Source organism: Prionailurus viverrinus, chromosome C1 (genome assembly GCF_022837055.1).
Source record: "Prionailurus viverrinus isolate Anna chromosome C1, UM_Priviv_1.0, whole genome shotgun sequence".
In the NCBI taxonomy this organism is placed as follows: Eukaryota; Metazoa; Chordata; class Mammalia; order Carnivora; family Felidae; genus Prionailurus; species Prionailurus viverrinus.
Window position 1 is genome coordinate 186547454 of NC_062568.1, and position 12136 is coordinate 186559589.

The 12136-nt window shown below is 59.5% G+C and overlaps 1 protein-coding gene across 3 annotated transcripts in view; it reads left to right on the forward strand.

Annotated features, from left to right (window-relative positions):
- Positions 1-12136, forward strand: part of STK40 (serine/threonine kinase 40) — a 40312-nt gene that overhangs the window by 24995 nt on the left and 3181 nt on the right. For all 3 annotated transcript variants that reach the window (XM_047870721.1, XM_047870720.1, XM_047870722.1), the window contains exons 5-10: positions 790-1017; positions 1925-1977; positions 7321-7436; positions 10706-10850; positions 10995-11114; positions 11553-11637. In XM_047870721.1, the coding sequence (XP_047726677.1) occupies positions 790-1017; positions 1925-1977; positions 7321-7436; positions 10706-10850; positions 10995-11114; positions 11553-11637 (747 nt within the window). The remainder of the gene's footprint in view (positions 1-789; positions 1018-1924; positions 1978-7320; positions 7437-10705; positions 10851-10994; positions 11115-11552; positions 11638-12136) is intronic.

A 12136-nucleotide genomic window follows, 5' to 3' on the forward strand; every position in this document is an offset into this window, starting at 1 on the left:
CTCTCTCTCTCAGAAGAAAATAAACATTAAAGATATTTTAGAAAACAATAAAAAAATCTTAAGAAAAAAGAAAAAGAGGCACCTTTTCAGCAAGGAAAATGGGCCCAGAACTTGCTATCACATGTTGGTTACAGAACCCACTTCCTGATAGCAGGCATGGGTTGTCTTCCTCTCTCCACAACCTGTGAGGGCAGGGTGCTCAGTCCCTTTGACAGATGAGGGGCCAGAGACGGAAAAGTGAGGTGTGCTGCCCCATGTCCCACAGCTGGGACAAGGGGGAGCTGGGGCCTGAGCCCAACCTTACCCACTATTACATGGCTGCCCAGGAGTCCCGCTTCCATGTGAAAGCAGTTGTCTTGGACATCCAGAACACCTGACTTCTACCACCTCAGACCTTGGTCGTGGCTGGAATCCCTGGATGTGCCATGGAGGGAGGAATGCCACGGCCCTGGGTTTGCTGCCTGGACCCTGGGCTCGGAGCTCCCTTTGGCCTTACATTCCCAGCCCCGATCCAGACCCTTTGCTTTGGCATCAGAGCACGAAACCTGAGCCTGAGCCACTTTCACCCCAGCCCCTGGTTGGGCTTGGCCCTGGCACACAGGAAGCTGGGCATTACCGAGCGGTCCGCTGGTCCAGGCCGCCCAGGCCTCGGGCCTCCACCACCCCACACGTGCAGCCTGTTCTAGGCTCTCGTGTGTGTATCCGGCTCCAGAGGAGAGTCCCAAACCCCTGGCCCTGAACCTGCTGGCCTGCGGCCAAGCCCCCGGGTCTGCCCCTTTGCCCCCCCAGGACCGCACCTGTGAAATCGTTGAGGACACAGAATCCAGCCGGATGGTTAAGAAGATGAAGAAGCGCATCTGCCTCGTCCTCGACTGCCTCTGTGCGCATGACCTCAGCGACAAGACTGCCGACCTGATCAACCTGCAGCACTACGTCATCAAGGAGAAGAGGCTCAGCGAGCGGGAGACTGTGGTCATCTTCTACGACGTGGTGCGCGTAGTGGAGGCCCTGCACCAGGTGACACCCTGCCCCGCTGCCTGTCCCTCCTCCTCTGCCTGGCGCGTCCTGGGCCCCAGTGACCGAGACGCCTCCAGGTCCCCCTGCCACAGAAGGCTACGCTTGTTGCTGCTGCTCAGCGAAAGCAGCTCTGGTCCCCCCCTGCCGCCCCTCCCTCCCGGCCGGGTGCGCTTTGCAGAACATCCAGGCAGAAAGCGGCCGGATGACCTGTGCGCCCAGTGGGGCACAGGGCTGCAGGCCTCAGCCCGTGTTCCTGGGGACGTGCTGCCCGGGCAGCCTGGCAGAGCACAGCATAGTAACTCCCTGGCCGCCGAGAGGCCGCCCTGTGGTCCCCCGGTGAAGGTGACAACTGTGAGGTCCCGCTCGGGCAGCCACAGCCTGTCTCTGAGCTTTTCCTAGGGTTGGGGTGTCAGGCACCCCGAGGTCCAGGTGAGGAGAGCCTGGCCTGTCCCGGGCACACAGCTTCTGCAGGCTGAGCCTGCACTGCTTGCTCGCCAGAACTGGGAGGGTTCATCTCATAGCGCAGATCCACGCAGGTGCCTGTGGTTTGGTTTTCCAGCGGGCTATTTACTGGAGGCGGAGAGAGGAGTAGTTTTCTCCACTGGCTGCTGCCCAGAGGGGAGAGAGCTGGGGGAGCCGCCCCGGGTGGGGCAGAGACTGCCTGGGTTCACCTACCACCCCATTCCTGCCCACGGTTGTTGAAGCCTTAGGATGGTCCTCACCTGCCTGTGGCTGACAAATCAAGGCAAATCAAGACAAATCAAGGCTGACAAATCAAAGCCTAAAGAGACACATCATAGAGCTTTTTCCTGCCTTCCCCAGCTCCTGGAGAGCCCATGTCTTAGAGGCTGGATCCAGCCATGGCCTTAACCTTCTCATTACAAACCACATGCCTGTTGCTTTCCAGAAAAACATTGTGCACAGAGACCTGAAGCTTGGGAACATGGTGCTCAATAAAAGGTAAGATTCTCTCTTCTTCTTTCTTGATGTAACCTTGGGGTTGGCACGGGCCACACGCAGCAGCTTGCCAGCGCCCTAAAGTGCCCCCGTGTTTCTGACTCAAAACAGCCCACTTCCCCCAGGAATCCCAGGGGGCGGGGGGTGCAGTGTCTGCTTCCTCTGCCGTTTCCCACATGGGAATATGGTGCTTGCTTAGAAGGGGAGTCTGGGGCGCCTGGGTGGCTCAGTCGGTTGAGCACCCGACTTCAGCTCAGGTCCTATCTCACGGTGTATGAATTTGAGCCCGCTGCAGGCTCACTGCTGTCAGGGCAGAGCCTCCTTCAGATCCTTCACCCCACTCTCTCTCTTCCCCTTCCCCGTGCATGCGCTCTCTCTCAGAAACGAATAAACGTTAAGAAAAAAAAAAAAGAAGGGGAGTCTTAAAGTCCACAGAAAGGGAGCTCTGAGAAGGGCTCCAGATGTCCTCCTTGGGCCATTCACTGTGCCTCGGGGGTGCTCAGTAAATATACAAAGGGACAAATGAGTTGAAGGAATGACAGATGAACAAAATAAGGCCTTGTCACAGGTCGGGTTCCCAGGAAAGACTCCAAGATGTGTGTTCCCGAGGGTTACTAGGAGGCGCGCTCAGGGGAGAGGGTGGGATTGGGCGGGGGGAGACACGGAGCTGTGGTACAGTCACGGCAAGGCTTCAGCCTGGAAAACTCGAGATCCAGAGGGCCCCTCAGATGTCCCACATCGAGGCAAGGGGCCAGCCTGGGCATGAGGGCTGTGGCCCGGGTGGCTTACTTTGGCTAAGGAAGCTTCCCGGGAATGAATGCAGCTCAGTGGTCAGAAGTCACTACTCCCAGCAGCAGGGAGAGGGTGCTCCCCCTTGGAGGGGGTCTGGGTGGCTCACCCTAGCAGCCTCGGTCAGTCAGCGGCAGAGGGAGATCATACAAAGCCCCTGCGTCAGGCCGTCACCCCCTCAGGCGGAGGGGCCCCAGCCTTGCAGGGGCTCCGGACTTCCAGCAGGCACCACCATGACCAGGAAAGTGTAGGGCTGGGAGGGGCTCCCACCTCCCCTACTCTCCCCGGGCTGGCATCTCACCCTCGTCACCCTCTCACCTCCATGTGTTGCAGTGGCTCGGGGGGGCTCGCAGATGGCAGGCATCAGTCTCAGAGCAGAAGTGGTGTGTGTGGCAATTTGTTCCGTGACGGGGCCACCCACCCAGGCGGGGGTCCATTGCCCCCGTGAAGCATCCAGGGCCATGGCAGTCACAGGGGAAGCTGCAGGGAGATGGGCCTCTGGGGAGGAGGCGTGGGGGTACCAGATCCTGCAGTGCCGGCCTGAGATGCCGTGGGGAGGATGCTGCGGACAGACATGGTTCCAGAGTCCCCGTGCGATGGGGCACCGACCAGAAAGCACTGGCTGGGGGCCCATGGGGGGGGGGGTGGCGGGGCGGGCAGAGACTCTGGCCGTCTGAGTCAATTCATGAAGGATGAGTAAAGATTGCCAGCTGGAGAAAGTGAAGCAGTGAAAACCTTACCCTGTCATGCTCCACAGGGAGGAGGGAAGGGAACTGAAATTCTAGGGCTGCTCGAACCCTTGCCTGGCCAGGTGGGAGAGTTGGGGAAGCTGTGGAGGAGCCAGACGTAGGGGTCAGGCCTGGCTCAGAGCCCAGCGCCCCCTCTTAGTTACCCTGGAGACCATGGGGATTCATTTGATGATTTGTTATTGACTGATTTGTCCGTGTATTGAGAGGCTGCTGTGGGATCAAGTGCTTCTCTGAGCTTCCGTGTCCTCATCTGTGAAAGTGGAGGTGACCAAACCTCCCTGTAGAAATTGGCCTCAGATGTGGAACTGCCTAATGGGGCCGGGCCCGTCGTAAGTGCACCCCGTGCTAGACAGCCTGCGGCTCACTCCTCCCGCCCCCCGGGGAGACGAGGCCTGCTGGGTGTCGGGTGGCTGGTGGGGGCACCAGTGGCGAGTCCGGCGAGGCCCTGGCCTGCTGTGGGGTGTTGGCCCGGTCACCATCCCACTCTGGACCACAGGCTCACTGCTCACCCAGAGAGGGCACATCTTTGGACCACCTAAGTACATCTGGCTGCAGAGCCCGTGTCCTCCAGCCTTCCACACAACTGTGCACTGGCTCTAAATGAGCGTCCTGAGGGGGTTGTGGGAAGGCGCAGTCGGGCTCCTGTGCCGCTAACCACAGCAGTCCTCCAGGCCTCTGTGTGTCCGTGGTGGGTCTGCTTTTCCCGTCACTTCTCCGGGCCCTTCTGGGAGTGTAGTCGGGAGGCCACACCTCTCTTGAATAACGACAGTACAGCTAGAGCAGCTCCTCCACGTATGTGTCTGTCTGTCTGTCTGGTCTGCACGTGTGTGCGTGCCGGTGTGTGTTTTCCTCGGATTGAGGGGCGCCAGTACCCCGCTCAGAGCCTGTGTCTTGGCTGCATTGCCTTTAATCTAATGATCCTCCTCTCCTGGGTCTTGGGAAGGACAGAGGTTCTGGCCACCTCTTACCTCTCACGGGTGCTCTGGGAGGGGGCGGCGCGCCTGGTGCAGAGGGACCCACTCCGGACGCCACAGCCCGCCCTGTGCGTGTCTGTGGGCACAGCCCGCCCCTCTCGCGTGCACCCTCGCAAAATCCAAGGCCGACCTGGAGGAGCTCCACCCCTCGCCTGCCCGTCAGGTCTGGCCCTGACACCAGCTGCAGAGGCAGGGAGCCAGGGAGCCAGGGAGCTGGAGGCCTCTGCTCTGGCAGAATGGAGCGCTCCCAGGGGAGGAAGCGGGGAGAAGTGTTTGCAAGGCAGCTGGAGTGACGAGTTCACCCTGCTTTGGAGAGAAGGCAAGGGTTGGAACCTGAAATCCCCTTTTGGGGTTATATGAGGTCTGCTGTGGGTTCTCTCTCCTTCCTCCTTTCTTTTTGGGTAAGCAAGTTGCACACCAAGTTCCTAGAAAAGGAGAAAAACACTGGTAGCCCGAAGGGTCATAACTAAAGAGTGACTCACGCAGAGCAGATCCTGCTGACGCACAGCTGCCTCCCTTCGCTCCCGCTGCCCTCGCCCCCTCCTGCCAGGACGAGCCTGGGGGGGTCTGGGGGCTCCCAGGGATGTGGGCGCCTCCTGCCGACTTGGGTGGTGGGGGCAGGGCAGGGGAGCATGGCCAAGCTTCGGGAGGTCTCGGAGCTGACCGTGTGGCTTCCCGTGGGACAGACTCCAGACCCTCGGCAGCGTAGGCCGGCTCGGCCCTGCTGCCCGCCGCACAAGGTGTCCTCAGGCCCCACCAGCCTGGCCCACGCAGGGGACATCAAGGCCTGCGGCACAGTCACTGGGAAGCACAGCCTGCACTGCGCTCCGGGGCCTGTGGTCACAGTGTGGCTCCCCTCGCCTGCCACCTCAGATGGGGTCTTTCCCGGGGTCTCCCATGACCAGTCCCTGCCAGGCGTGCCCACCATCTGAGGAGGAAAGGATAATCCGAGCTGGCAGCTAGCACTCAGATACTAGTCACCACGCCCGGGGCCTCATGCTTTCCCTGGGACTGTCTTCTTGTCACATCCTAACAGGGTCCTGGGAAGTGGGTGCTAATATTCTGTTTGACAGATGAGGAAACTGAGGTTTGCTTCATCAGAGATTAAATAACGTGCCCAAGGTCTCACAGCCAGGAAATGGCCAAGCTGGGACTGGAACTGGGGAATCTAACTCCCCAGCCCACCAGACGCTGCCCTGAGCGGTCCCCTCCCGGGGCCTCGCGCCCGAGAGATCCCCTGCAGGATGCGTTTCCAGCTGCCATCTGAGCAGAGGGGAAGAACGCAGTGCTTCCTCTCCGTGGGGGCCTTGCCGAAGCGCAGCCCCACGTTCAGGGCAGTGACATGGGCGGTCCAGAGCTGGAGCAGTCCGCTTCTTGACGTGGTGTCCTTGGCCAGACCCTTGGCCCGCACGCTCAGGCTCTAGCCGCCCCTGGGAGCCACCAGGCAGATTTCTGTGGCATCTGACAGGGCAGGCCTGTATGCAGAGCAAGAGTCGGAGGTTTCTGTTTGGAATGCAGAGGACAGACTAACCTTTGTTTTGTACCAAGCCCTTTGCCAGCAGAATTCCCCGAGATAGCTGAAGGGCCTGCACAGCCTCTTGGTCACAGCTCCCGGGGAATTCCGTGCTCGGGCCCGCACAGCCAATACCTCTGAGCCGACCCACTCTTCACCCTTGAGACTCATCTGGCAGCCTGAGGACCCCTCGGGGCTGCCCTTCCTGCCATCCTCCAGCTTCTCCGCCTAGCCACCGACATGGAGCCCTCTGTGGGGGGCGAGGCGCCCTGCCTCACTGGCCCTCCCCTGCCTACCTGCCCACCCCCACCCCCACAGCCAAGGTGTGGAGTAAGGCGTCCTCCCTGGGCCACTTGCTTTTGTGCACATTGTGAGCTTCATGAAAGGATCAGAGCCCTAAGCTCCTCTCACTCATGATTCTCAGATAGGGGGTTCTGTGGTCTTCTAGGTCAGAGGAGGGTCTGAAGCACAAGACAAGGGGTGAGTTAGCTTTGATGGAACTGAAGGGAAATTCAGGGGCAGGGCACTGGTCAGGGACACATGGGTACCAACTGGTGTCAGTCCAGAGTACAGGCTCTGGAGCCAGACAGACCAAGGCTTGGATCCTGCTCTCTAGCCGTGTGACCCTGGGCCAGCCCCTTTATTACTCTGTGCCTGAACTGCATCATCTGTGAAAATGGGACAGAGAGGAAGTCTCCCTCGTAGGCTTTTATGAGGGGTGACTGCAAACAGTCCACAGCAGACACGCAAGCCAGGGCCTGCACCTGCTGAGTACTCCACAAGCATTAGTTTTAGTACTGCCTGTGATGCTGATTGACAATGACAAGGGTGATGACCAAAGGGATCAGCAAAAGGGAACAAAGCCGGCACCATGGTGGATTCCAGAGCCCTGCTGGACTTACTTTCCTTTGTGTATAAATGAGGGAGCTGAACTAAACCTCTGGTCATTCCAAACCAGATGTCACGTGAGGTTGTTTTGGGAAATCTCTGAAATTGTTCCGAGTCCTAAACTGTAGCCCCCAGGCTCAGCTGGGACAGTGGTTCCCGGGAGTACTTCTGGAGCACTCACCTGGTCAGAGCGACTCATTCCTCTGATCTCAGATGCCCAGGGGACAGCTCAGGTGGTGACAACCAAGGGCAGCTGGCTGGTGTCAGCACCCCCGATGGCACTGCTCACACAGCCGTAGGAAGGCGGTGGGGGCCAGGGGAGCAGAAGAAGATGTGGGTGTGATTCCTTTGTTCCCTGGATGAGAGGTGGGGCAGCCGGGCGCCCGCGGGTACAGACACGGAGGTTTGTTCATTCTCTGCCCCTCTCTCCCAGGACTCATCGGATAACCATCACCAACTTCTGCCTCGGGAAGCATCTTGTGAGCGAGGGGGACCTGCTGAAGGACCAGCGGGGGAGCCCCGCCTACATCAGCCCAGATGTGCTCAGCGGTACGTGCGGTGTGCCAGGCAGCGGGCCCCGAGGCCCCCACCCAGCCGGGGTGTGCAGCAGTTGGTTCCTTCAGCCGGGCGGGTCTGTGGGCAGGCCTGCGCTAGGTGCGCTAGGTGCCGGGGCTTCGGTGGCAGTCCAGACCAGTACTGTCCCTCTGTGTGCGAAACTTGGGGCCTTATGAGAGAGGAAGATGGTGACCCTCACACCGGTGCCTGGTTAATTACTCTCTGAGATCAGTGCTTGGAAGGAATGAAACATATTTCTGTGAGTGTGAACAATGGGTACTTGAAGGACTTTCCTGAGGAAGTGACATTGGAGCTGTGATTGGAAGGATACAGAAGCACTCGAGGGGGTGTGACTGGGCAGAGGCGCACAGAGCAAAGCTGGAGAGCCCTGTGGCTGCTGCTCCGAGAGGGAGGGGGGTGGGGCAGACCAGCAGGGCCTGAGCGAGAACATCATCCCCTATTTCAAGTGTAAAAGGCAGCCACTGAGCAGGTCTTTACCCTGTGCCACCGTGAGTTTGCATTTCAAAGACATCTTTCCCTTTGTTCTGTCCCTGCCTTAGTTGGGTTGGCTCTTCATTTGTTCCTTCCTTCCTTCTTCCTTCCTTCCTTCCTTCCTTCCTTCTGCCCGTATTTACCAAGGGCCTAGCCCATAGAAGGCCCTGTTCTAGACACTTCAGATACAACATTGAACAGGCAGACAGACATCCCTGCTGCCACGGATGGTGAGCTGACTTTCTGATGGGGCTGAGACAGATAACACACAAAATGAAAAAGCCAGCTGTGCACTGACTGCCTCCTGATCGTATTGCTAAGCGCTAGGCGCTATGCCGAGCACACGACACGCATTATCTGTTTAGAGCCACACAGCTACCCCGTGAGGAAAATATTCCAAGTCCTTTTTTTACAGATGAGCAAAGGCTAGGAGAGATCAAATCTCTTGCCCAAAATCAGAGCTAATGGTAAACGGGAGAACTGAGGCTCCAGCCCGGGGCCGCCTCCTGCCCAAGCCCATGTCCGACTGGGCTTTCTTTCCTTTCCCCTGCGTCCTTTGCCACATCGCGTCTCTGAACCTTAGGGAACCAAGGGCTCCACATCAGTTCCCATCCATTCCACACGGAGCTTCCGAGGTTGCCTCCGGGGCCGTCATACCCGGCACGCACGCACATACCCCTCCTCGCGGTAACAGAGCTGCCCCTTCCCAGGCCATCACGTCCTTGCGGGGAGCAGGCTGCCGTAACCCGCCAGAGCATTTGCAACACCTTGGAGGCCTCCCCCAGCTGAGGCCTCTGCTGCAACGCCAGGCCCCTCCCGGGCAGCGCTGCCACTCTCCAGGACCTCGGGCTTTGGGTTGGAGTCACTGTGGCCCTGCTAGAGGGATCCAGGCACCACAGGTGCACCCCAAATCCCTGGGGACCGGCCCAGCCCGGACGCCCTCCTCGAGACTCCCCAGCTCATCCCTGTGGGTGGCAGAGCCAGGACGATGAACCGGGCCTGTGACGTGGGGCCTGTGACTGTGTGGGCTGGGGGCAGAAGGGGCCCGCAGAAGGGGCAAGAGGCCCTTGGCCAGGCCTGCTCAGCGATGCCAGGCTAGCGTGTGCAGATACTGCCTGTAGCTGCTGGTGGCCTGTCTCTGGCCCTTCCGGATTCATGCCAGTCTTGGAGGATAAAACAGGAGCCCAGTGCTTCAGAGAGAGCCCTGGACCAGAGACCAGAGACCCGGCTTTCAGCCCCCTTCTCCTCGTGGGTTAAAAGCAGAACGCATCGCCGCCTCCCCTCCCCGTGTGGTTAAGAGGATGGAGCAGGAAGATTAGTTACTTACATGTCCTGCCCTCTGGGCTCAGAGCCGAGGTCAAGGTCAGCCACTTCTCTTCTGTGTGCACAAGATCACCCAGGCTGCTCTTCGGCAGGGCCGGGGTGACACAGCCTTGGAGAAAGCGTGGCAGAGGCTCATCCCCACAAAACTGCCTGCCGCACCAGCCAGGGCAAAGAGACGCTCACTCCCCAGGTGGCCCTGTGAGGCCGGCTTCCTGTCCCATTTTGCAGACGAAGGAACAGACTAGATGAAGGAGGCCCGTGGAACAACACTTGTGTGCACAGATGCCATAGACGCCCATTGGTTAAGCCACTTGACCCTCAGCGGGCCTGGAGAGACCTTCAGAACCAGTATCTCCTATCCCAAAGGTGTCTGTGGCCACCCAGGCAACTTCAGGACCATCCAGGGATCCTGGATGTCCAGGAGCTGCCTGGTACCCAGGAGGTGACACTGAGGCTCCTGGCAGCATTTCTTCCATGCCCTTGGGGGGCTGAGTCACATTCTGGGGTCTGGGCTGCCGCCGAGTCAGCTGCTGTGCCAGACAGAATGCTGTCCAAGGACCAGGCGGGTGGGGAACTTTGAAAGGCCTCGGTTCTGTTTTGTTTGCGGGAACAGGTCAGGCAGTGACTGGCACGGGAGGAGCTTGAGCACAGGTGGGTGCGTGGATGGCTTGCCCCGAAAGAGGGAGGAGCAGGGCTTCTGTGGCCGGTCGTGTGGCCTTGGACAAGTGACATCCCCATGCCTCGTTCTGGAAAAATAGAGACAATACCTAATTCATGGAGTTTGATGGAGACATGATGAAATAAAAGCGTCTCTTCCAATGCTGTTACAACGTGGATGCTCAGTTAAATGTCTGCTCCCTTCTATTTTGCAGGGACGGAAACTAGCACAGAGAGTTAACTAGATATTCATTCCTTTAGCAAAATATTTGGGTCCGTGCTAGGCACCGGGGCTCAACGGTGAGCCAAGCAGAGAGGCGCCTGCATCTGAGAACTTACCTCCTTCTAGTGGGGAAGATGAGGGAGGGGATCCTTACAGATTGGGCTAAGTGCTTTGGGGTGAGGGGATAGTGATTGGGGTGGGATGGCTAACTGGTCCCGAACCGGGTAGCTCTTTGTTCTACACACACTACCGGCCACCTGCTCTGTGAGCTGCTTTGCTGGGCGCTGGGGCCACAGACCCCGGCCCAGCCCCCAGGAGCTCACAGCCTGGCAGAGCAGGGCCGGTGTGCAGGTGGGTGGCCTTCGCAAGGCCCAATGTAATCCCTTCTCCTCCGGGAGTCACTCCAAGGTGGGGCATCAGCCTGCGTGGAGGTAGAGGGGGAGAGTGACAAGGTAGAGGGGTCCCATGGGTGGGATTTCAGGCAGGTGGCCGGTAGGCTGAGGGAATCCCAGCACTTAGCTCTTCCCCGGCTGTGGGCTGAGCGTGTGCGTGTCCATGTGCCCCACAGGCCGGCCGTACCGGGGCAAGCCAAGCGACATGTGGGCCCTGGGCGTGGTGCTCTTCACCATGCTTTACGGCCAGTTCCCCTTCTACGACAGCATCCCACAGGAGCTCTTCCGCAAGATCAAGGCCGCCGAGTACACCATCCCTGAGTGAGTCCTGCTCCCTGGGGAGGGGAGGGAGGCCCAGCCCTCAGGCTTGAGGGACGGGAACAACAAAGTGAGACTTGGAGTCGTGGGTCACAGAGACCCAGCACCAGCCTGCACCGCCTGAGCCCTCTCCCTCTGCCACATCAGGGACGGGCGGGTTTCTGAGAACACCGTGTGTCTCATCCGGAAACTGCTGGTCCTTGACCCCCAGCAGCGCCTCGCCGCGGCCGATGTCCTGGAGGCCCTCAGTGCCATCATCGCATCGTGGTAAGCGGGCAGGTGCTGGGCCAGGTGGAAGGCTGGGTTCTGCCCGGCCTTAGGCACTGCCCATCCCGTTCGGAAAAGCAGCCTGAGGTTGAGCCTGCTTCTTTGCCAGACAGAGTCAGGTTTCCAGATTTTCCCCATGGGCAAGATTGGAAGTGTGCCGGCAGAACTCAGGGTCGAGCATCTCCTGCATCCCAGTTAATACCAACTGTGGGACTGGCATTATCTGACAGCCTGTGACGTAGAGATGTTCCCCCATTATTGGATGAGAAAACTGAGGCTTGGGAACAGGTCATTCATTTCAAGAACTTGCTGAGCTGTGATCCCCCCAGGTCTGTCTCAGAGCAGTGGGGACCTGGCCTTTCTGGGCTCCGGCCAGCGGGCCTGGGGAGCAGGGGCCAGGGCTGCCCGCGGCCAGCCCGACTCGTCTGTCCCCTGCAGGCAGTCCTTGTCATCTCTGAGCGGGCCTTTGCAAGTGGTTCCTGACATCGACGACCAGATGAGCAATGCAGACAGCTCCCAGGAGGTGAGTCGGGAAGGCCAGATGGGCCATTACCCAGTCCCAAGGGACCAGCGTCCCGGGAGGACAGGCATGGCCGGGGCAGAGATGGCAGCTCCCGGCAGGCCACAAGGCCTCCGTGGCCTCAGCCTCATCCTTTGACGTAGGAAAAGGACACTTAGGTCCTCGGTCTGAGCTGCCTGGGGCCTGCCTTGCATCCGGCTCGGTTGGCAGCCGTGCAAGAGCGCCGTGGGGCAGTGGAGGTGGGGGCCCCGCCTGGCCCTCTCTCAGCTTCCTCTTGCTGCCCAAGCTCTGGCCCTGCTGTGTGCTGGCCCTTTAAACAGCCACATTTCTCTGCCTCTGACTCACAGAGTCTCTCTCTCTCTCTCTCAGCCTTTCTGCTCTTCCCTTTCCAGATGATTCATTTTCTCCCAGTTTTCTCTCATTTCCTGCTCCCTGCACTGGAGAAAGTGCCGGGCCTGGGGTGGGGGCAGAAACCAGGGCCCTAGACAGCCGCTGGCAGGTG